Source organism: Panthera tigris, chromosome C1 (assembly GCF_018350195.1).
Source record: "Panthera tigris isolate Pti1 chromosome C1, P.tigris_Pti1_mat1.1, whole genome shotgun sequence".
NCBI lineage: Eukaryota > Metazoa > Chordata > Mammalia > Carnivora > Felidae > Panthera > Panthera tigris.
This window is the reverse complement of record NC_056667.1, coordinates 43,289,204-43,311,589: the sequence shown is the minus strand read 5'-3', so window position 1 is coordinate 43,311,589 and position 22,386 is coordinate 43,289,204. Positions and strand designations below refer to the sequence as shown.

At 41.7% G+C, this 22,386-nt stretch overlaps 1 protein-coding gene across 3 annotated transcripts; it reads right to left on the bottom strand.

Moving 5' to 3' along the window:
• Positions 1 to 1,350: 1,350 nt before the first annotated feature.
• LRRC42 (leucine rich repeat containing 42) lies at positions 1,351 to 22,321 on the bottom strand. Of its 3 annotated transcripts, none has more exons than XM_042997251.1 (9): positions 22,120 to 22,321; positions 20,811 to 20,843; positions 16,053 to 16,539; positions 10,600 to 10,731; positions 9,310 to 9,428; positions 7,429 to 7,517; positions 7,146 to 7,259; positions 3,536 to 3,620; positions 1,351 to 1,850 (listed from the first exon to the last, which is right to left on the bottom strand). In XM_042997251.1, exons 3-9 carry the CDS (start codon positions 16,523 to 16,525, stop codon positions 1,576 to 1,578), a joined length of 1,287 nt encoding a protein of 428 aa, XP_042853185.1. In that variant the 5' UTR covers positions 16,526 to 16,539; positions 20,811 to 20,843; positions 22,120 to 22,321; the 3' UTR covers positions 1,351 to 1,575. The 3 variants fall into 3 exon arrangements, with proteins under 3 accessions (XP_042853185.1, XP_042853183.1, XP_042853184.1); XM_042997249.1 differs by lacking the exon at positions 20,811 to 20,843 and adding an exon at positions 16,673 to 16,818; XM_042997250.1 differs by lacking the exon at positions 20,811 to 20,843.
• Between the last annotated feature and the right edge of the window lie 65 nt (positions 22,322 to 22,386).

The window sequence follows — 22,386 nt, the reverse complement described above, 5'->3', positions numbered from 1 at the left end:
ATTTCAATTTGGACTAGCCCCACTTCAAGTGTTCAAAAGGCTACATGTCACTATGGGCTACTGTATTGAACAGGGAAGGTCCTGAACCTTGCTACTCTTAGTGTGGTCCACAAATTAGAAGCACAAGCATCTTCTGGAAACTTGTTAGAAATGTTGAATCTCGGGCCCCACGTCAGATCTACTGAATCAGAATCTACATTTTAACAAGATTCCCAGGTGATTTGCATGCACAATAAAGCTTAAGAAGCATTGGTCTAAGGCAAGTCATTGGTCTCAGGTTCCTCATGTCAAATCGAGGTGATAATCCTGACTTTGCAGGACTATTGTGACAATTCTTGGTTTACTTCATAGACTTAATAGTTGGGATTTTAATAAACATTAACTATTATTTAGGAAGGTAATGTAAGAGTAGGCTCTAGAGTTGGATGAAAATGAGTATAAATTTGGGTTCTGTCACTTACAAGTTCTGTGATCTTAGCCAACTCATTTGAGGCTGAGTTTTTTCTTTATTGAGGTTTTTTTTTTCCCCTCATAACAAGTGCCCTCCTTAATACCCATCACCATCTAGCCTGTCTCTCACCCACCTCCCTCCATCAACTCTCAGTATGTTCTCTATTGTTAAGAGTCTCTTGTGGTTTGTTTCCCACTCTTCTCTCCCCTACCCTTCCCATATGTTCATCTGTTTTGTTTCTTAAATTCCACATATGAGTGAAATCATAGGGTATTTGTCTTTCTCTGACTGATTTCCCTTAGCATAATACACTCTAGGTCCATCCATATTGTTGCAAGTGGCAAGATTTCATTCTTTTTGATGGCCAAATAATATTCCACTGTGTGTGTGTATATATATACACATATATATACATACACACATATATATATGTATATACACACATATATATACATATATACACATATATATACATATATATATATATATATATATATACCACATCTTTATCCATTTACACACACACACACACACACACACACATATATATATATACACACACCACATCATATATACCACATCTTCTTTATCCATTCATCAGTCAACAGACATTTGGGCTCTCTCCATAGTTTAGCTATGATGCTGACTTTTCCGAACTCTAAAGTGGGGCTAGTACCTATCTTCCATTGTTGCTGTGAGGACAGGGTGTGGCACATAGGCATTCAGTAATGGAAGGAAGACACACAGACACACACACACACACACACACACACACCCTCTTGGCTGGGTCACCCTGTAGTAACAAATCATGCTAAGCCGCCTTGTTAATTCACTTGGCCTCCTATCCCAAACCAAAGTGGTGTTTCCTGTAGCTCCAGTCTACATTTCACAAGCAGAACTTAAGGACAGCAAAAACGTTTATTTGAAAAAATTACTATGTATTGAAAATATACATTAGAAATTATTACATACTTCCATAGCATTCCCCTCCCCCACCACAAAAGTAGAAATATCCACTTGCTATGCTAATGCCATAGGTAAAGTCAAACAAAAAGGAAAACACCATCAGCCCCCTTTCCTCATACATAAGAGTAGGGGGAAAGAGGTCAACTCCTATCTACCAATCAGTAGGAATTTAACAAGTCCCAGTCTTCCACAGCAAGACACACGTATTTCTGCTTTGAAGACTGTGAAGAGTTGCTCTGTTCCTTCTCTGGCTCTTCAAAAGCTCTCTTCTTGCTCTTCTTTGACTCCTGGCTTGAGACAGCTTCGCGCTTCAATAGTGGCCCATGGCAGTCTGGGGCTTTCTCTTTATAGAACTGGAGTTTCTCAGAAGAGTTCATGTGGGTATCTGCCAGGGCACACTTCACAGGGGCTTCTGTTCGAGCCCGCTTGCCATCTGTGAGGGTGACAGAAGGAGGGGCAACAAGTTGACTATGCTGGTGTGCTAATGCCTGCCCAAGTCCAGAGAGATGATCCAAGGAAAACGACAAAGGCCTTAACAGGCAGAGGTCTGGATTAATTTTATTCTCTTCTGAATGCCCTACAGAGGAACAGTGGCATGTGCACTGGCACAGGGTGGAGGCGTGTACTCATGTGGGAGTACGACAGATTTGGATTCAAATCCCAGCTCTGCCACTTCCGGATAAGTGGCCTTGGGCAAGCGGCTTCTCGGAGATTCAATTTTCTCAGCTTTATAAGGATATAAATCCTATTTTATGAGGGTGATGTGGAGATAAATGAAGCAACATATAAAGTGTTCAGCTCAATGTTCGGCACAGAGTAAAAGCTCAAAAAATGTTACCTATTATTCTTCAAAATCTGGACTCTGTCTTCTAAAAAAGAGCCAAATTTGTGGCACACTCTAGCAAATGATACCACCTTATTCTATAGTTTTTGGTATGCCCTGAATTCTTATTTTGCTACCTTTATTTTTCCTTCATTTTGATTTCATCCCTTAACTCTTTTAAAAAATTATGATAAAATATACTTAACCTCAATTTACCACTTTTATAATTTTTGAGTGTATAGTTCTGTGGCATTACATACATTCATTTGTTGTGCAAACATCACCATCTTTCTTCAAAACTTTTGCAAAATGAAATGATATACCTATTAAACAATGACTCCCTATTTCCCTCCCCGCCAGTCCCTGACAACCACGACTCTATTTTCTGTTTCTCTAAACTTGACTGTTTTGGGAACCTCTTATAAGAGGAATCATATAACCTGTTTCTTTCTGACTGGCTTATTTCAGTTGGCATGATCTCTTCAAATTCCATCCATGTTATGTCAAAACTTCTTTCTGTCTTAATGCTAATATTCTATTATATGGAAATACTACATGTTATTTATCCATTCATCTTTCTTTTCTTTTTTTTTAAAGATTTTATTTTGGGGGCGCCTGGGTGGCTCAGTCAGTTGAGCATCCGACTTCGGCTCAGGTCACGCACGATCTTGCGGTTTGTGAGTTCAGGTCCCACACTGGGCTCCGTGCTAACAGCTCAGAACCTGGAGCCTGCTTCAAATTCTGTGTCTCCCCCCTCTCTGCCCCTCCCCACTCATGCTCTGTCTCTCTCTCTCTTAAAAATAAATAAACATTAAAAAAAATAAAAAATAAATAAAGATTTCATTTTTAAGTAATCTCTACACCTAACATGGGGCTCAAACTCACAACCCAGGGATCAAGAGTCACATGCTCCACCGACTGAGCCAGCCAGGTACCCTTACCCATTCCATCTTTTGATGGATACCTGCGTTGCTTCTATCTTTTGGTTACACTTAATTCCTTTTTTAATGTTCTGTGCTCTATCCACTTTTGTGCCGCTGCAAATCTTTTTTGAAACAAAATGGGATATTCATACAAACACACACACGTACATTTAATAAACTACTTTCCTGGTGTAGGTGCTTGAGGCTAAGTGTGAACTTACGCTGTAGCATGTTGAGACAATACAAGTTTTGATGATCTCTTTAAGTCAATACCATCATAATTACTTTTCCCACTGGGTTAAGATGGGCTAACTGCTTTAAGGGTGCAAATAACCTAAGGGCAAAAACTCCAAAGAAAAGGAAATTTCTTACAGAAGTGTTGAGCTGCTGTTCGAGGCTCCCCGGTTTCTCGTGGCTTCACAGCTTCTGAAGTCACACGCTCCCATTGCAGAACAATCTAAAATGCATTTGGAAAGATTTGAATCCGAACAAAATCTCAAGTTTTCCTTGTTTCCTCTAGCTCCCTTTCCAGAAACACAAATCCCTGTGGTAATCTTACTTCAGATGACAGGTGGTAAGAATAACCAAGTCAAGCCTGGATTTTCTGTTTTAACACATAAGGTGATCAGAATACAAACATGTTGGATATCTGTGTTTCCATGACTCAGGAAAAATCTATGAAGCTGATTCCCTATTTTCATCTCTATTGCAAGCTAGAAAAAAGTGCCTATTCTCAAATTAAGTAATAAAATGTAAAACCTTAGTCATAATACTTTTCACACGTTCCTAGACTCACTTCCATGCCTTAAATATACCAAATACAATTCAAACTCTTGTACGTAAAATGCCCATGTTTCCATATTCTCATCTTTCATGATCAGTTTCCGTTTTTTAAATCTGTTACAAATATATTTTTATTATAAACTACTACAAATTCTTTTGGAAACTTGGCTGAATATAAAATATACATAAACAAAGTAAGCGATTGTTTCACATACACGACAAGTAACAAGAACTTTTAATTTAATAGTAGTCATTACAGTATGCAATGCAACGATCCTAAAGAAAGTCGAAGAAAACATTTCAGGACACAGAGGCAGGACAGCACAAGAGTGTAAGAATACAGACCCAGAGTTAGTGCCTCCACTTACTAGCCAGGGTACCCTCAGCAAGTGATTTGATTCTTTGGTCAGTATATACCACACCAGGCTCTTGGGAAGATTAAATGAAGGGTTTAGCAGTGTCTGGCACGCAGGAAGCACTCAGTGAATACCAGGTATCATCCCTTCCAGGATAACTTCCTGATTGTGGAAAACGGGTCAGATCCAAGAGAACGCCAGGATAAACCAAACCTGGTGACTCAGTGGGCAATCAGGAAAATAGTGCTTCCGCTAACACTAGTAAGAATATCAAGAGGAAGAGCTGCTGGGGGAAAGGGAAGAGGAAAATGAGCTTGGTTCCAGACACATTAAATCTGGGGTGCACGGTAGAGACTTATGGACAATATTTAGGAACGGGTCTGAAGTCTGATGTGTCAGAGAAGGTAAAATCTTCCCTGCAGGGACAGTTAAGGTGCTAAGATCAGTTAACATCACCAGGAGAGTGAGAGAAAACAGAGGAAGGGAGGAGGAAGTGAGGAATCAGCAAGAGCTAGAGGGAGAAGCGAGCAGGAGTCAGGAGAAAGGCCAGGAGAGGAAGGCATAAGGCACATATGTTTATACCAGTACTGCAGAAAAGTGAGCAAGGTGGAGAATGAGATCACATGCCACCTTCAAGAAAACACCCACCGCAGAGCAGCGGAGACCAGACACCTAGATTACAAGGGAGTAAGAGCTGAGTGGGCAATGAGGAGGGGGGCAAGATCGCAGAAACCAATTCACGGCTGCATTGGGGGGGATGAAGAACATGTTAGAAAAAAGGTAACTCATGTTTATACACAGAAAGAAAGCGGCCAACAAAGCATGAGACTGAAAACTGAAGGGTGGGGCAGCAGAGGAAAAGAACTGTTAGTGACCTATACCAGAGAAATGTGGAGATCTCAGGGACTGTAACTGAAAAACAAACACTGACATGCTTATCCCTAGAATAAAGTGGCACACTTGACCCCTTGGATAGGAGGGAAGTAGGATATGGTTGAAGAAATGGAAAAATTCTGAGACATTGATAGGGCAGTATGGGGACTCCGGTTAGCGGCCATCATTTTTCTGTGTCACCTGGGGAGAACGAGGCAGGAGACTGGAGTCAGCCTGAAACATTTCAGTGGGGATCAGCCAGAGATGGGTAAAATGCTGCGGCCACGCTTTAGGGGCCTGCTCAGGGGGATGTGGCCTGAAGCTGCGTGTGTGAAGGAGCCCCATCAACTTAAAGGCACGCCTCTCTTTGCTGACCTTTGCTTTATTACGTTTAGCAGATACTGTTTTTTATGAACTAGAGATCTGTGGCAATCCTGTGTAAAGCGAGTCTATTTGCATCATTTTTCCAACAGCATCTGTTCACTACATGTCTCTGGTGTTACATTTTGGTAATGCTTGTAACACCTCAAGTTTTTTCATTGTTATTACATTTGTTATGGTCATTAGTGACAATGACTTGCTGAAAGCTCAAGTGACAATGGCTAGCATGTCTCAGCAATAAAATATTTTTAATTAATGTAACGTACTTTACTTTTTTAGATATAATGCTGTCACACACTTAACAGACTACAGTATAAACAGAAATCTTATATGCACTGGGAAACCAAAAAATTCATTTGACTTGCTTTATTGCAAAATTTGCTTTATTACAATATTCGCTTCATTGAGGTGATGTGAACCAAACCCACAATATCTCCATGGTACACCTGTACTTCAGGCCAGGATGCTAGGTATTTTACTTCATCCTCACTAAGCTATTTAAGAGAGGTCCTGGTTTCTGCATTTTACAGATGAAGAAACAGCAAATCCAAGTTGTCTAAGTCATGTAGCTATTGGGCTGTCCAGCCAGGATCCCAAACTCCTGTCTCTTTGACTCCATAGCCTATGCTCACTCCACCATATCATGTGCTACCAAATTTCATTAAACCTTTGTTTGACTATCCCACATCTGTCCCAAGTCCACTGGATACACATAGGATTCATTCAGTGCTACAAACCTTCTGGCAATGCACTGTTGTGATTATTTTAGCATAACGTTTTCTGGACAAATGTCAAAGTGCTCCTAAAATACTGACTCACCCCTTCTTGATTACTTACAGGGAGGTGATGTTACAATTAGGCAGTTGGATAGGTCCACCATCATGCATTATAGTGGAGCCAAGGAGGAATTCAGAACCAAACATTTTGGTGGGTCCTCTAGGCCTCCACCAAGAAATATTAAAGTGTGTGAGGAAGAAAGGCACGAGCTACAGGCAAGCTGCCGTCTACTGGTGCTCTACTACTCGGTTACCTTCTGACTTCCTATTTAGGTCTATACTTTACCAAGTTGAGGAAGACCACCAAGAAGACATGAGAGAATCGAAGCCAAGAAGTTGAAAATGGGAGGGTTTGCTTAGTGAGAGGACAGAAAAAGGTATGTCCTCACTAAGACTCTAAGAGTTAAGAAGTTGGTCCAAACTAAGGAGAAGAATCAGATTTGAATCCTAAACAGTGTAACTTATTCTCTTTTCAGCATTTATCTACATGCTAAGGGAATTTGTCCTAAAGTTAGGTCATATTGCTTTTTTGCATAGCAAGCCAGAATATGCTTTTTTCTGAGTTGTTTATAACATGGCATTTTCTCCCAGGGTGAATAAGGATGAGACACAAGCTAGTGACCAGAGCAAGAGATTTAAGGATCAGCATCTAACACCTTGCTTTAAGTAGCTGGGTCAGTTAAAGGCCATCAGTGTCTCCGATTTGACATGAAGACGGCCATTCATTCAGACTACCAAGAGGATTAATGTTTGTTCCAAGTGTTGATTGAAGCACTTGGACTTCTCACTGTGGGAGAGAAAAAGCTGCAGTACCTGGTCAGCCCAGCCCTCTGTCTTGCAGTTACTGTGATCAAATTCCTTCAAAGGCACTTTGGAGTGGACAAGGCCTATGTGAGTCTGGAGCTTGTGTTTGATGGCTTTGATGTCCTATGAGGGAAAGAATAAGAATGCACACACATCTGGTCAATTCGTGCTTACTTTCAGTAGGAAACAAGTACTATCATAAATACCAGTTCTTTTGAAACACCAATTAGCAGGAGCCAAAAATATCTAATTGTCAGTCTGGAGAAATAAGAGAAGGGAGCAAATGTCTTACCTTGAGCCCTGTCCCAGAAATATCTAAACAGTTTAGTTTTCTAAAAGAGAAGAGGTATCCAATGCCCGCATCTGTGATCTCAGGATTACCTAGATGCCAGAAACATAGGTTGTATTACAATATACAGTATAACTAATACTAAAATCCAACAACAAACTCAGAAAAAATGCCAAACAATAAAATATAAAGTACTGAGTGGGCAAACTTTGCAGAGAAAACCAATGTAAGGATCTTATCTTTATCCTGTCTGTAATATGGAAAAGCCATACTAGATGACCCTTAAGATCCTTTATAGCTCTAACTTTCTAGGAGCTGGGGATTAGCAGAAAAATAAACGGGGGCACCTGGGTGGCTCAGTCAGTTAAGTGTCCAACTTCGGCTCAGGTCATGATCTCACCGGCTGTGGGCTCGAGCCCCGCATCAGGCTCTGTGTTGACAGCTGAGAGCCTGGAGCCTGCTTCGGATTCCGTGTCTCCCTCTCTCTCTGGCCCTCCCCATCTCGCACACGCGCTCTCTCTTTTTCTCAAAAATAAACAAACATTAAAAAAAAATTAACCAGGAAGTTATCCCAAAGGGTTTAATTTGGAGCTTTATGAAAGCAGCATACATGAACATGTATTAAAATGGTTTATCAGACTTTGTGCATGGTTATTTCACCTCCAAAGTTAAAGATTTATTTTAAAAATATATGTATTTTTAAGCTATGAACCTTTCTTTTTTCTTTTAATGTTTTTATTTTTTGTTTTAGAGAGCGAGAGCACACACGCACACATGAGCATGAGCAGGGGAGGGGCAGAGAGAAACGGGGACAGAGGACCCCAAGCAGGCTCTATGCTGACAGCAGCAGGCCCGATGTGGGGCTTGAACTCATGAACCTCGAGATCATGATCTGAGCTGAAGTCCAACGCTTAACCAACTGAGCCACACAAGTGTCCCTTTAAAAAGATTTTCAAAGGTATTTAGACATAGGACAACCACTACTAACTTGCACTGTTCTCAGAAGCCTTTCTCATATATTACCTTCTCAACTCAGACAGTACTACTTGAATCCTCAAGGCCATAAACACAATGCCTGGCACATTCTAGATGCTCAAAAAATATTTGCTGAATAAATATGCTTTCCTGGGAGGGAGACTGGACATTCACTATTGTTTTTGTTCTACAGAAGCTAAGGCTCAGGAGGTTAAATAACTTGCTCAAGGGTACACAGCCGCTAAAAATACAGCAGAGCAAGGACTGTCCTCTGATCTTAAACCCCTGTTCCTTTTATTCTTTTGACACCATACCAACCTGCTATATATTCAATGGATGCTCAGCTAAATTGTAAATGATCTCTACCAACTTTCTACCACTGAAATCAATATCTGGTTAATCCTGAGAAAGTTATCACAACTGTGAATTCATCCAGATTGTCATCAGACAAATACTGATTAAAAAAAGACCTAGGTGACAGACACCATGGATCAACTCAAAGAGAGAGGAGCCACATGTCCTTTATATGTGCCATGAATATGATGAAAGGCTGTTCTGTCTGTACACAGTAAGTGACCCAGATGAATGTGGAAAGGCTTTTCCTATTCTTTTTTTCAGGACTGCTTTGGCTTTCGGGGTCTTCTGTAGTTCCATATAAATTTTAGGATTGTTTGCTCTAGCTCTGCGAAAGGTGTTTCCTATCCTAAAGACGTGGCAGCGTACAGGAAAGGTATATAGTCAGGAGTCAAGAGCCTCTGGCTTTAGTTCTGCTCTGCCACTAACTTCCTATGGCAGCTAGGAAGGGTCACCTCCCCTTAATCTTACCATCTCTAAATTGATGGGAAAAACTAGGTGATTTCTAAGGCCATTCTTCCAACGTTAAATACTATAATTGCTAATAAAACTTACAAGATAAGTCTAATAATGTTAGATTTTCAAGGCCTCTTTTCATCACTCGAACTGGTGCTGTCATTTTCCGCACCCCGGCATCAGATAAACAATTATCCTTCAGGTGGAGTTGAGTTACACTAGGGAAACAAAGTCCATACATAAATCACTTAAACAGAGTTTGAGAAAGTCCACATATATAAATTTCACCTAAATACCTAAAATACAAAATATCCTCCACATCCTGTTATTTCACACCCATTGTGTTTAACAGCTAAAAATCTTTTGTTGCTATTTACTGACGGTTAACTTAGGGATCAAAGTGTCAATGTAGTACTAACCTCAGATGGCAGAGGACACTAATAGTATATGGTCAAATGAGGTAAATAGGGACTTCATGAAGGAAATAAATATACCCTGTTTAACACAAAAGCTGCATTCATGACAAATCCTAAGTGAAAACCAAAAACACTCTATGTCAGGAAAGTCTATTAAAGAATTTCTATGAGAATTCATTTTGCAAAGCAAATAATCCTCTAATTTTAACTAGCTTTATGAATCCAGATTTTCAGATTGGATTTTTAGGTATACCCATAACCCAATCCATCCAGCTAACCTGAAATTGTGTATTAATTTGCTCCACTGTCCCCCACACAAGAAATCTGAACCTTTACTAACCCCACACAAAAATACCTTTGTATGGGGCACTGTGTAGTGTCGCTGTCTGAGGCAGGCCCCAGGAAGCTGGTTAGACTTAACTTTGTAATGCTGTTATCCTTCTGGATGTTTATGAAACCACAAAAAACCCATCTGGCCTCCTTTCTGCTGGCCAGACTAACGGGATCAGTTGGTCTATTTGTGAATGTGTATAAACTGGGTGATTTTTTAAGATTATGGTTCTTGAAAAGGATTAGGCAGTGTTTAGTAGTTTACGTTTTAAGTAGTTTATAGTTCAATGATAGTTAAAGTAAAAGAAAATGATTGTAGATACCTGTATAACTATCTCATGCTAGAATAACCTAGGACTGGACAAATTGAGAGCAAAATTATTTTCACCTCTGGCAGTTTCCTATACTACATGTTGAAATAAAGGTTATTTATAAAAGGAACCAGCTAACTTACTTTCCTAAGACCTGTCCAATCTATATTGCTTATGCTCAATTAAAGGAGATTGAAAATGTTTTAGAAAAGAGCAAAAATTAGCAAATAAACACAGGATTAGGAAATAACCAGCATTCTTCAAGATGATCCCATTGGAACATTCTTTAAAAAAATAAAACAATTCATCTACAAGTAGTGGCAGGTCAATACCTAGACAGGGCCTCATTGGTGAGATGTTCTAGAAGTTCATGCTCATCTCCAAGCTTGCAACAGGAAAGATCCAGGCAGGTCAGCTCCCGGAAAGACTTAATCTCCTCAAGTTTTTCTGAAATCACCAGGTATCTGTGGGGCATGGAGGGCAATCAACAACTTTTTCTTTTTAAAACGTTACCATTTATGGTTTTGTCAAACAGTCAACATTCTATCAGGACAAGGTACTATGTAATAAGCCGACTTCACCAACTACTATGTAGGCACAGGTTGAGTTTTTAAATTAGTAAATGTCTTCAAAGTCTTTTTACATGATGGTGGGATAAAATCGTTAAATAAAAATGTACGAGCAAAGGCAAGACACAAGAGAAAATATCTGCTTTTTCAGAAGACAGACCTTGGTGTTGGTGTTGGGCCCTATGGGAGGATTTCCAAACTTTAGGATACTCAAAAACTTAATCATTCATTTTTTTGAAGTTGCCTTTTACCTTATGCTCAGGATCTACCGGTTTGAAAACTGGAATATGACCTGGAACTCTGGGTTCCAATCTCTGCACGTCCCCAAGAATATACCAAGAGATATTTGGCAGATCACATTTTCTCTCTTCTATTCAAACACATGCTTCAGTAGCTGCTCACTCCACTGTGCCTATTAACTTTACTCCAAAAGTACGTGCAGCATGATAGACTCCAAAGACTCAGTCTAATTGAGATGGTTAAGACAAGTCTGTGAGCACAAACAATTTAATTACACTGGAGCACCTTGCCAAACGATTATCAGGAAGCATCAGGCAGGCCTTTGGAGAGGAAAAGAAGATCAAAAGGGCATTTCACAGCCCGGGCCTCCACCCTGCTTTCTAGTTGTTCATCTATTTCAGATGATGTCAGTGAGAAAAAATCAAAAAGGGATTAGGTGTGACAGGAAACAGAGGAGAGGATCCTAAAAGAACAGGGAAACTAACTTGTAGCAAGAGACTGCCTTTCTCATCCATTCTCCCCATGGGTGCCTAAAGTTTCGATTGCAAAATGGTATGCTAGGATCAGTGGAGTTACACTTAATAGTGCTCACTTCTCTTTTCTGTCAATAGGATCACAATTACCAAAAACAAGATGGAATAATCTGAGGGCAAGAGGGAGTTATATCTCTTTACTTCCTATTTCCAATCAAAATAAGATGTGCTGAAGCTGATCACTGGCCTGACGGCTAAGTACAGATGGCCTGGGGCATTGATACCCTCTCTAAGCTGCCTGGTGACAGAGCTCAGCTGGGTACACAATTGAGCCTTATTTACTCAGACATATTTTAATTGCACTGTAAATAAAGCTGCTGTTTTCCATCTTCCAATCACAGAGTTGAAGTGGGTTAATGGGGATTTGGGGGATTACTGGCAATCAGAGAAAGGAAAACACACATCCTTTGATCAATTAACCAAAATATTTTCAGTAATTCTGAAACAAGGGTTATCTGCAAAGGACCTAACAATGTATACTTTGATTAACAAACATTACAAAATCAAGGCTGAGAAACCAACATACAAAGCCACAGACACTACTAGATGCTTATCTAGGACATGACAAAGCTCTAGGGTCTTGCTCAACACTGGTCTTCCAATTTGCCCCATAGAGTTCAGAATGGTGTAATGGAGAAGCAACATAAAGAACACAGGCTTATTTTTGTGTCAGATACACCTGAATTTGGATTTTAACAACCCTAATTACTTGTGTGACTACAGAAAGTTACTTAACCTCTCTGATCCTCAATTTCTCCAGCTAGAAAATGGGGTAAAGGATTACTTCTTTTAAGAATTACTAAGAAAATTAGAAACAATATTCCAAAAACACATGACATCTTATAGAACTTCATTCAATGGTAGCTATTTTTTTATTTGAGGCAGAGAGAAAGCGCGCATGTGAGTGTGAGCAGAGGAAGGAGCAAAGAGAGAGAGAGAGAGAGAGACAGACAGATAGGGAGAATCCCAAGCAGGCTCTGTACTGTTAAGCACAGAGCCCAATGTGAGGCTTGATCTCGCAAACTGTGAGATCATGACCTGAGTCGAAATCAAGAGTCAGACACTTAACCCAATGAGCCACCTAGGAGCCCCAGGATGATATTTTAAGAAAACATACTTGCCTCCCTGTGACCACCAGTGGGTTTAAAAATCACTGGGCTTTCGGGGCACCTGGGTGTCTCAAGTCGGTTAAGCATCTGACCCTTGATTTTGGCTCAGGTCATGATCTCACAGTTTGTGGGATCGAGCCCTGTGGTGGGCTCTTGGCTGACGGCAAAGTCAGCTTGGGATCCTCTCTCTCTCTCTCTCTCTCTCTCTCTCTCTCTCTCTCTCTCTCTGCCCCTCCCCTGTTCATGCTTGCACGTGTGTGCGCACACTCTCTCCTTCTCAAAATAAATAAATAAATAAATTTTAAAAAACCCAAACCACTGGGTTTTCAACACAAGGAAGAAATAGTTTTATACGGTTGGGACCCAGCTGCAAAGACACTGGCTTCTCCTTCTGACAAGCAGCTTTGTGACCTATCCCAAGACAGCAAATGACTGAACATCCCCAATCATCTTATTTTCAATAATTTTCTCAGTCTCTTTCTCTTTGACTTGAACTCTTTTGTGCTGGTAAAACCTTTCCTGCAGCAGCATCAGCCCTGGATTGTAAATGCAAATCCAAATCTCTTGTCCATTTCCTATTTTTCCTTTGGGGATTCTAAAGTAGAAGGGAAGTTTGGAACCATAATTGAAAATCTTACTCTTGTATCTGAATAAGACAACAAAGTTGAGAATTGTTGCACTAAAACATGAATCAAAAATCATGTTAAAAATGTTTCTATTTTTCTGACTATAAAAGTAATACAAGTTCCTTGTAGAAAAAATTAAGAAAATTTGAAAAATTATAAAGAAAATTATAACGGTACATAGACATCACAAATGGATAAAAAGTATTTTTGCCATCATAAGAAATACCTTAGCTATAATGGTAGATGGGGGAAAAACAGAAAACAAGTTATAGAGTATATTTCCAAGTGTGTATTTGAAAATGATCACCACATATAGTGGCCTTATGAATTTCTTAAAATTATAGCTTTATGTATTTCCCAAATATGCACTGCCTTTATAAAATAATTTTAAGATACGGTATGTATCATCCATTTATTTTTCATTGTTCTAATTTTTCTACAATGAACATAAATAATTTGGAACAAAACATGAAGGAGTAAAATGTATTTTAAATATATGAGCTACAATGAAATATTGCTTAGGCTTTTTCATTTAGGCAAGGTAATTCTTTTTTCTTCTGGCAGAGGCCCCAGGTTTGGTCGTGACTGACCACAGCACAGAGACAGAGCTTTTAGAATGTGCCTGCTCTGTTCCTAAGTCCACGGTTCTGCTCTCATCGGCATGTGTTTATGCCTTGTCTTTTTATAGTACAATGTTAGGACTGGGGTGAAACCATTAATTCCGTGAGCCAATTAAATAAAGATTGCTACTTTTTTGTTTTTGTAAGCATATGAGTTTAGCTTATGCTTTCTGGTATGACTTTCTTCTCTTATATGCTCTTCTTAGCCTTGTTTTAACACTCATATTGACGGTGCATCTTAATAGTAAGCTACCTTTCACATTTTCCAATCACAAGAAAAGTTCACACAGTGGCACACTAATTTTTTAAATCTACAGGTGTTGATGGCTAATGATTTTCGAAATATGTAAAGAAAGCAAAGTGTGTAACAGTGTAAGCAGTATGCTGCCACTTGTATAACAAAGGGGAGAGTTATAGATGTGTGTACATGTGCGAGATATCTCTGGAATGATGTAAAACTGTGAATAGTAGTTGCTTCTGGAAAGATAGAAGATAAAATGGGAGATTGTTTCACTTTATATCTTTTTGTGTTTGTGTTTGAATTTTCCATGCACGTTTTTAAAGTTTTTTTTTTTACTAAAAAATGCTCATTTTACATGATGGAATAAAAACTTTAAATAAATCAATAAAAGCATGGGGCGCCTGGGTGGCTCAGTTGGTTGAGTGTCCGACTTCGGCTCAGGTCATGATCTCACAGTCCGTGGGTTCGAGCCCTGCATCAGGCTCTGTGCTGACAGCTCAGAGCCTGAAGCGTGCTTTGGATTCTGTGTCTCCCTCTCTCTCTGCCCCTCCCCCATTTGCTCTCTCTCCCTCAAAAATAAAACTGTAAAAAAATTAAAAAAAAAAATCAATCAATAAAAGCATAGGAGCAAAGGCAAGTCATAAGGGTTGCTGTTGGGACCTGTGAAAATGAGTCATGGGAAGCCTCACTAAAATGAAGAGGGGAGTTTTCAGCAGGGGGAGCCCTTAAGCCCTATCACTAGGAATCAACAGTGGACCCAACAGAAAGAGCGAGCCTTGACCTTAAATGGACTTGACCTTTCACGCAAACCCTAGTCTACTACTCCCAGCCAGTAAAGAAACTGTTTTCCTCATCACCCCCCCACCCCGCACCCCCCGCCCCGGCAATAGCTTTACCAATGAAAAGTCACCACACTTTGAACTCCTAGCTTGCTCCAATGACTTTTAGTTCCAAACAACCTTCCCACCTTCCTTTTCTCCTTAAAAGAGTATGCCTTGGGATACCTGGGCGGCTCAGTTCATTGAGCTTCTGATTCTTGATTTCAGCTCAGGTCATGATCTCATGGTTTGTGAGTTCGAGCCCTGCATCAAGCTCTGCACTGACAGCGTGGAGCCTGCTTGGGATTTTCTCTCTCTGCCCCTCCCCTGCTCACTGTCTGTCTGTCTGTCTCTCTTTCAAAATAAATAAGTTAATTAAAAAAAAAAAAAAGTATGCCTCTCCTTTGTTCCCTTGGACTTGCCTGTGGTTTTGCCATAGCTTGTTTGTCCCAGGTTGCAATTCTCTTTTATTCCTGAATAAACCCATCTTCTGCTGATAAAATAACTGGTAGTTTCTATTTTTAAGGTGAACAGATCTTATGTGAAAATTCCCAAACTTTAGGATACTCAAAATTTTAATCACTATTTTAAAGTTCCTTTTTATCTAATGTTCAATATCTAGAGGTCTGAGAACTGGAACAGAGCCCAGAACTCTGGTTCCTAATCTTCACATCCCCAAGAGCATACCAAGAGATATTTGGCAGATCACATTCTTTGTCTTTTCTGTTTTCTCACACTAGAAAAGTTGGGGGGGGGGGGAGTTGGTAGATGAGTTATTTTTTTACTGAATGGAAGAGTGGTAGCAGTCAAGTAGTGGCAAAGAGATTTCAAAATAAAGCTAAGGGTTTTCTGGTGGGGGTAGGGAGCGAGAAAGAGTGATTTTTCTCAAAATGGTCTACCACTTTGTATTTGGAAGTTTTAAATTGAACTGCTATTTGATGGGGGAAGCCCCCAACCCCACAAAGCCTGAGCACTAGACAGAATTAACACACCCAATAAAATACTCGATATCCCAATCGGAACACCCACCTGTTTCGCAAACACAGGGAGCAAAGCACCAGACTTCCATAGGCCTCAGTGAATTTCTGTAAAGCCCTCAGCCCTGCACCTGGCTCTGTGAATTTCTGTCTGGCTTCTGCAGCAGAGAACAGCTTTTCAGCAATCTGCTCAGGAAAGCCAATAAGGGAATCAATATGATCAACATTGTCGGAGATAAAGCCCAGGACGAGGCTGAAGAGAGATTTGGCAGAGTACCGAAGATTCCCCTCCCGGGTATATGTAAAGATGAAATGATCAGTCTTCTCTTTCTGTGCAGTATCATCTTCCCTGTTCATGCAAAGCTCCACAGAGAAGCCTTTGGGAAACAGTCTGAAAGGCCTTGGCTTCTGCAGGCTACTCTTGACACCATCCAAGGCCAGATTGACCATGTGTAGCTGACCGTTTTCTCGTACATAGATAGGTCCTGGGTCCAGGTGGTTTTCTGAGTTGAGGTAGTAAGACATTGCCTTGGTTGCAACTGTAAAAGCAAAGCACAAAGGAAGCAATCCAATTAAAATGCCATTTGTAACATGTAATTTCATCTTGCTGTGCCCAGAGATTTACAAGCATACCAGGAAGGCCCTTTGGTTGGTTGGGGAAACAAAGCTTACCAGTTGCCTGTGAACTCTGGCAATGAAGGCTGCCTCTATTGCCTCTACCTGGAATGCCGTTTCTTACTTTCTTCCTTTTCTTTGTACCTGGTGCACTCCCTCTCATCTTTCAAAAGCCAGCTCAAATCTTATTTCTAAAATTCACCCTGAGGAAGTTACAGAAGCACGCAGAGTCACTTCCAAGGAAAGTCATAGCAGCTCAGTTGGTAATAGCAAAACAACTGGAAACAACCTAAATGTCCAACAGGGGTGTTATTAAATAAGTTATGACACATCTGCACCATGGAACGTATGCAGTCATTAAAATCCTAAATTTTTTTACTGATTTGAAAGTTACAAACAGTACATAAGAAATTTACTATTTCTGTTTTTAAAAATATATTTATGCACAGAACAAAGACCAGCAACTAATAATTCCCTTGCTACCTTGGCACCTTCCACATCTTTGTTGACTCAGTGTTCCACTACTGATTTATTTCTGGGCCTGTGTTCTACTGGTTTGAACTTCTTGAGGAGAGGGACTGTGTTTAATTCATCCAGACTCCCTAACATAGTGCTCTGGCATATAACAGTCCCTGAGCAGATATTTGTGGAACTAAAGTTTACTCATTTGCTAAGCCTTACATAGACCACAAGCAATACGGTTTTTTGGATCTACAAAGAAAGACCTCCATCACAAGAGCTAAAAAGAAAGCTATTCTACTCCTTGGAAACATCATTATCTCTTAAGGTTCTATTAGATACTTTTGAGCTAAGGCAAAATACCAAAAACAGTGGGCATTTATGCAATCCTATGGGTGACATTTTGTGCTCAAGCATCAATTGGAATATGTGTTTTCCTGAGACACTGTGAGATTTCAAAAATACATGAGAAATTGCTATGTTAAATGAAAGTGTTTGATTATCATTTCCACAGCAACTTAGAAAAAAATTTATATATGTCAAATAGCTGCCATTATCTTTAAATGACTCTCTCCGCACCTAGGTGGCTCAGTTGGTTAGGCTAAGTGACTTTTGATTTTGCCCCAGGTCATGATCCCAGGGTCATGGGATCAAGCCCCGCATCCCGCTCTGCAATGAGCATGGAGCCTGCTTAGGATTCTCTCTCTCCCTCTAAGATAAATAAGACTCTGGCTTTTAAAGTGAGCTAACCCAGCTTCTTCTGCATCCGTGCAGGGCTGGGATGTAGCTCTGATGCCACGTAAAAGCCAACAAGCCAGTGATCAAAAATGCTGAGTCTCTGGAGATCAAACAGTGATCCTGCTTGTGGGCATCAGTGCAATCCATGTTTCTCTGGAGGATAATTACGTGTATAAAAGCACATCAGAAAGAAGGGCCCTGCCTAGCCTGACAGCCTCACCTTTTCCTGCCCATCTTCTTATGCCCTACCTTCAGCCACGCCACACTATAAGTAAGTTGGCTGTGCTCTCTTATCCCAATGGTCTTTGCCCATTCTGCTCTCTTTGGTTGGAACATCCTTCTTTGCTTTTCTGACCTAGTTAAGCCTTACTCTCATTACCGAGCTCAACCACCATCCCTCTCCTGGGAAATCTTCACTAACCCCTGCACCAGCGCATGCCTGTCTGATTTTCCCAGAGGGCCAGTGTCTCCTTCTCTATATATAGCATGTAGCACTGTGTACTATGTCTGTTCACTTGCTAATGTTCTCAGAGCTATGAGCTCTTTGAAGGCAAGACACTTAATGGATTCGTCTCTTTTTCCCAGGCCCAACACAGGGCCTAGTACCGAGTAAGCCCTCAACAGATACTTGCTGGACTGAATGAAAGGAAGGGTGAGACCTCAAAGGGACAGACTTAGTGCTCTGAGCTGCAGGGCCTGATGATACTGTTGCTAGGAGCCAGCTCCTCTTCTAGGCAACAGCTGCAGGCTCCTCCCCGACTTGCCAGACCCTTCTGCAGGTGGAAGAAGCAAAGCAGATGATGGGAGTATATTGCTACTGGTACTACCAGGGGGAAAAAAAATCTAAAACCCAGAAAAAAAAATTCCTGTCACAGTGGCAGCTCTTCTAACCCATACTCTTGCCAGTATTCAGTGCCTGCTGCTAAGGAAATGCCTCTCTTATTCTAAGCTCTTCATCCAGTAGAGGTAAGTGTCTGGCCCCTTCAACCTCACAGACTTTAATCTTGAGGATGAGGAGACAAAGCAGAGCCCCTCAGTCTCTATCCCTGGATTTGGACATTTAGAGCCCTACTCTACCTGTGGATCAGAAATTTGCCACCAGGCATGGCCCTAAAAAAGAATGACTTGACTGTAATATGAGAAAGGAAATTCAATGGAAGATAACATATTATAACAAATCAGCACACTATAAGCTCCCTGACAATGAAACAGGGTGTGCCCATCCGTATTACCCCTAACTGTCACCCCAATAGTGTGTTCCACAAACTTTGGAGTCCAATGGACAAACGGATGAATGACCACTTCGGGTGAAAATCAGAAAAGTCTGATTCCATCCAGCAGAGGGCACAAGCAACTTGGGATCAGAGTAAGGATGCTAACCCAGGCTGCCCCAAATCCTGGCAGCTTCTCTTTGCATTGATCACTTTCAAAAAAGGCATAGTTCTGGCTATATTTTACCTCTAAAGTACTCATCAAATGCTAGTTATCTTTCTAAATGATGAAAGAAAAACCCAGTATTTCCTTAAAAGTAAACCTACATTATCTGTCCAGAAGCCCCAAGGCTCCTCTGCTCTTCAATTGAAGGTACTTGAGTAACTAACCTTGGTTCAGGAAATCCAGGTAACCTTTGATTTCTACTACTAACTTTGTGCATCTCACATTCTCCCAATAAGAAGCTTCCGGAGAGTTTGTGAGGTACTATAGAATGAGCTAAGAATTAATGTTTAAACTTTTCAAGGTTAAGAACCATAAAGACAAGAGTATTCCACATAAAGCTTCTGTACTTGGTTTTACTTATGCCTGTGCTCGCTTCGGCAGCACATATACTAAAATTGGTTTTACTTATGCCTGGCCATTATACACGGTGGTCTATTATAAATGGGCCCTCAGGCAACAGGGCCTGTGCTATACCATGGCAAAAATCCCACACAAACTGGAAAATTAAAATAACTAGTATCTGTCAGAATGTCTAGTTGAGATCTGTATTAACTATATTTTATATTAGATCAACAGAATGACAAGGTATTCTGATGGTCTCCCAGCTGGTCTCCAGAGAGGCAGTTTTGTAAACCATACAACCTCATAGAAAAATATCATGGGGAGCATGGGTGGCTTAGTTGATTAAGTGTCTGACTTTTATTTCAGCTCAGGTCATGATCTCACGGTTCATGAGTTCGAGGCCCATGTTGGGCTCTGTGCTGGCAGCACGGAGTCCGCTTGAGATTCTGTCTCTCTCCCTCTCTCTCTCTGCCCCTTCGCTGCTCACTCATCCTCTTTCAAAATAAACTTTAGAAAAAGAAAATATTACAACAGTGTTCTATTCAGTCACCACAAATGAGCCAAAGTTATCACAAAACGTATCATTTCATCAAATGAAAAAAATGTAACCTTACCACATTAAGAACTCAGTTCTTTATAGCCTCTAAATAAGAGGCAAAAAAAACCAAAAATAACTCATAACTAAACATGGCAACGTTTTACAACCTGCAACCAGTTTACCAAGCAAAAAGCAGGACCATCCCACGCAAATGGACTGGAGGGAAGGAATCGGAGACAGAAGTCACAGGATTAAAAATGTGAGCTGAGTCTACGGCTCTCTAATTTGAAGTAAACACTTTCCTTAATTTTAGGAGGTAAAGTAACAATCCCCTAAGAATAAATCATACTGATGATGATGATACTGGGTGTGATAGCTACCATTTATTAAGCACTGACCGGATGTCAAGAACCGTGCTAGGTACTCTATTAAGTGATCTCATGTAGCCCTTGACAATCCTTTGAGATCAGGATTGCCACTTAACAGGTAAAGAGGCCCAGAGAAGTAAAGTAACTTACTTAAGGCACAGAGCTAGTAAATGGCAGAGCCAGAATTCAATCTCAAGGCTGTATTACTCCAAAGCTCAAGCTCTTTCAACTGCATGATGCTGTCTCTCAAGAATAAAAATATGACATCAGCCTTAAGGATTAAAAAAAGATGTTAAAAATTAATCTCACCCACCTGTTTGATCCTTCTGGTGTTCACTGGCTTAAGCTTGGGTGGGGGGTGGGCAGAGAGGAGATTAAAAAAAAAAAAAAAAAGTGGACATCTGAAGAAAGAGTTGGTGGGAACAGAGCCAGGACAGAGCTACACTGAGGCCTCCCTTCCTCCCTCTGCCAGGGCAGAAATTACCCACATCCACACACCAGGAAAACATCTGTCAACCCATGGCCTTCATCCCAAGGCTGCAGACACCCTTGGTTTATTTGAAAATGCAGTATTCTTGAGAAAATTTCCACACCAAAATTTGAACAGAAACTAGTTTCAAACCACCAATAAACAACTAACAGCCTTACCTGCATTGTTCTGTGTCACCACCATTATTCAATTTTTAACTCCTCGCATTCCCACCGCCACCCCCCCAGCACTTTCCTACCTGCCTTTTCACCCCTACCTTTTCCTTTCACACCACACCCAGCTCCCTACTTCCCTCCAGGAGCAGGCCAATCTCTTCTACATCCTGACACTCTTACAGTTCTTCTACCTGCCAACTCTAGAGCTATTCACACACAACCCAATGTCTACACCCCAAATCCTCACCTCACTCCTTTCATCCACTCCCAGCATCCCTGCCCTGACTTCTCACATCTCAGGCCCTTCCAGTCCTTCCATGGCCCTTGTGAAATAAGGTTCTCGGTCCCAAACACCTTATTCCACTTCCACCTGCCTCTCCTTCCTTCCCCACACTGTTCCACCCCCATCGATTCCCCTGTCCTTCGCCAAGTATTCTTCCCTTCCTCCCACTGTCTGGGATTCCCTCTCCTAGGACGACAATCTCTCCATCCCTTTTCTTGTCTTCTGTCGATAACCTTCAAAATCCCCTTCCTTCACGCCTCACAACGCCCAACTTCATAATCCACAGCCCCAACTTTTCTCCCCTACCCCCAAGACCCCACCCCTTCTATTCCAATCCTGATCCTTTCCTTCTTACAACCCTCAAATCCCACTTCGTTTTCCCCTTCCCCAGCACCGCAATTCTCCACCCCTCCCTCAATTCCCACGCATGCCCCTCCCCGAGCCCGCCCAAAGTGACCCAGGTCCTTTCTCCCACCTTGCCCCCAACTGCCCTACCACGGCACCCCGACCCCACCCGTAAACCCATCTCCCATACCCCTATCTCCTCATCCTCACACCTCTCACCCAAACCACACCCCAACCCCGTCCCTCCCGGTCTACCCCTCCCCCAGTCCGCCCCTCCCTCACACCCCGCCCCCGCCCCCACTCGCAGCCCCGGGCTGCGTGAGCGGCCCAGCCCGCGGCCGCCACCTACCTGTGCCCCTGCCCGGGGCTGCGAGCGGCAGCTTCTAGGTGGCGGCTCCCTCCTCCCGCAGCGCGGCTGATGGGGGAAGCGGCTCGGCGCCCCGGGCACAAAGCTAGGGAGGGTGGGACCGAGAGAGGTTGGGAGGAGGGAGGGGGCTGGGGGCGACCTGGCGCTGTGGGACCGCGGGACTGGCGGGGGCGGGGGAGAAGGCTGGGCTGGGAAGACGCGCGTGCGCGGAACCCGGCATGAGGGGCGGGGCCGGGCTGGAGGCGGGGC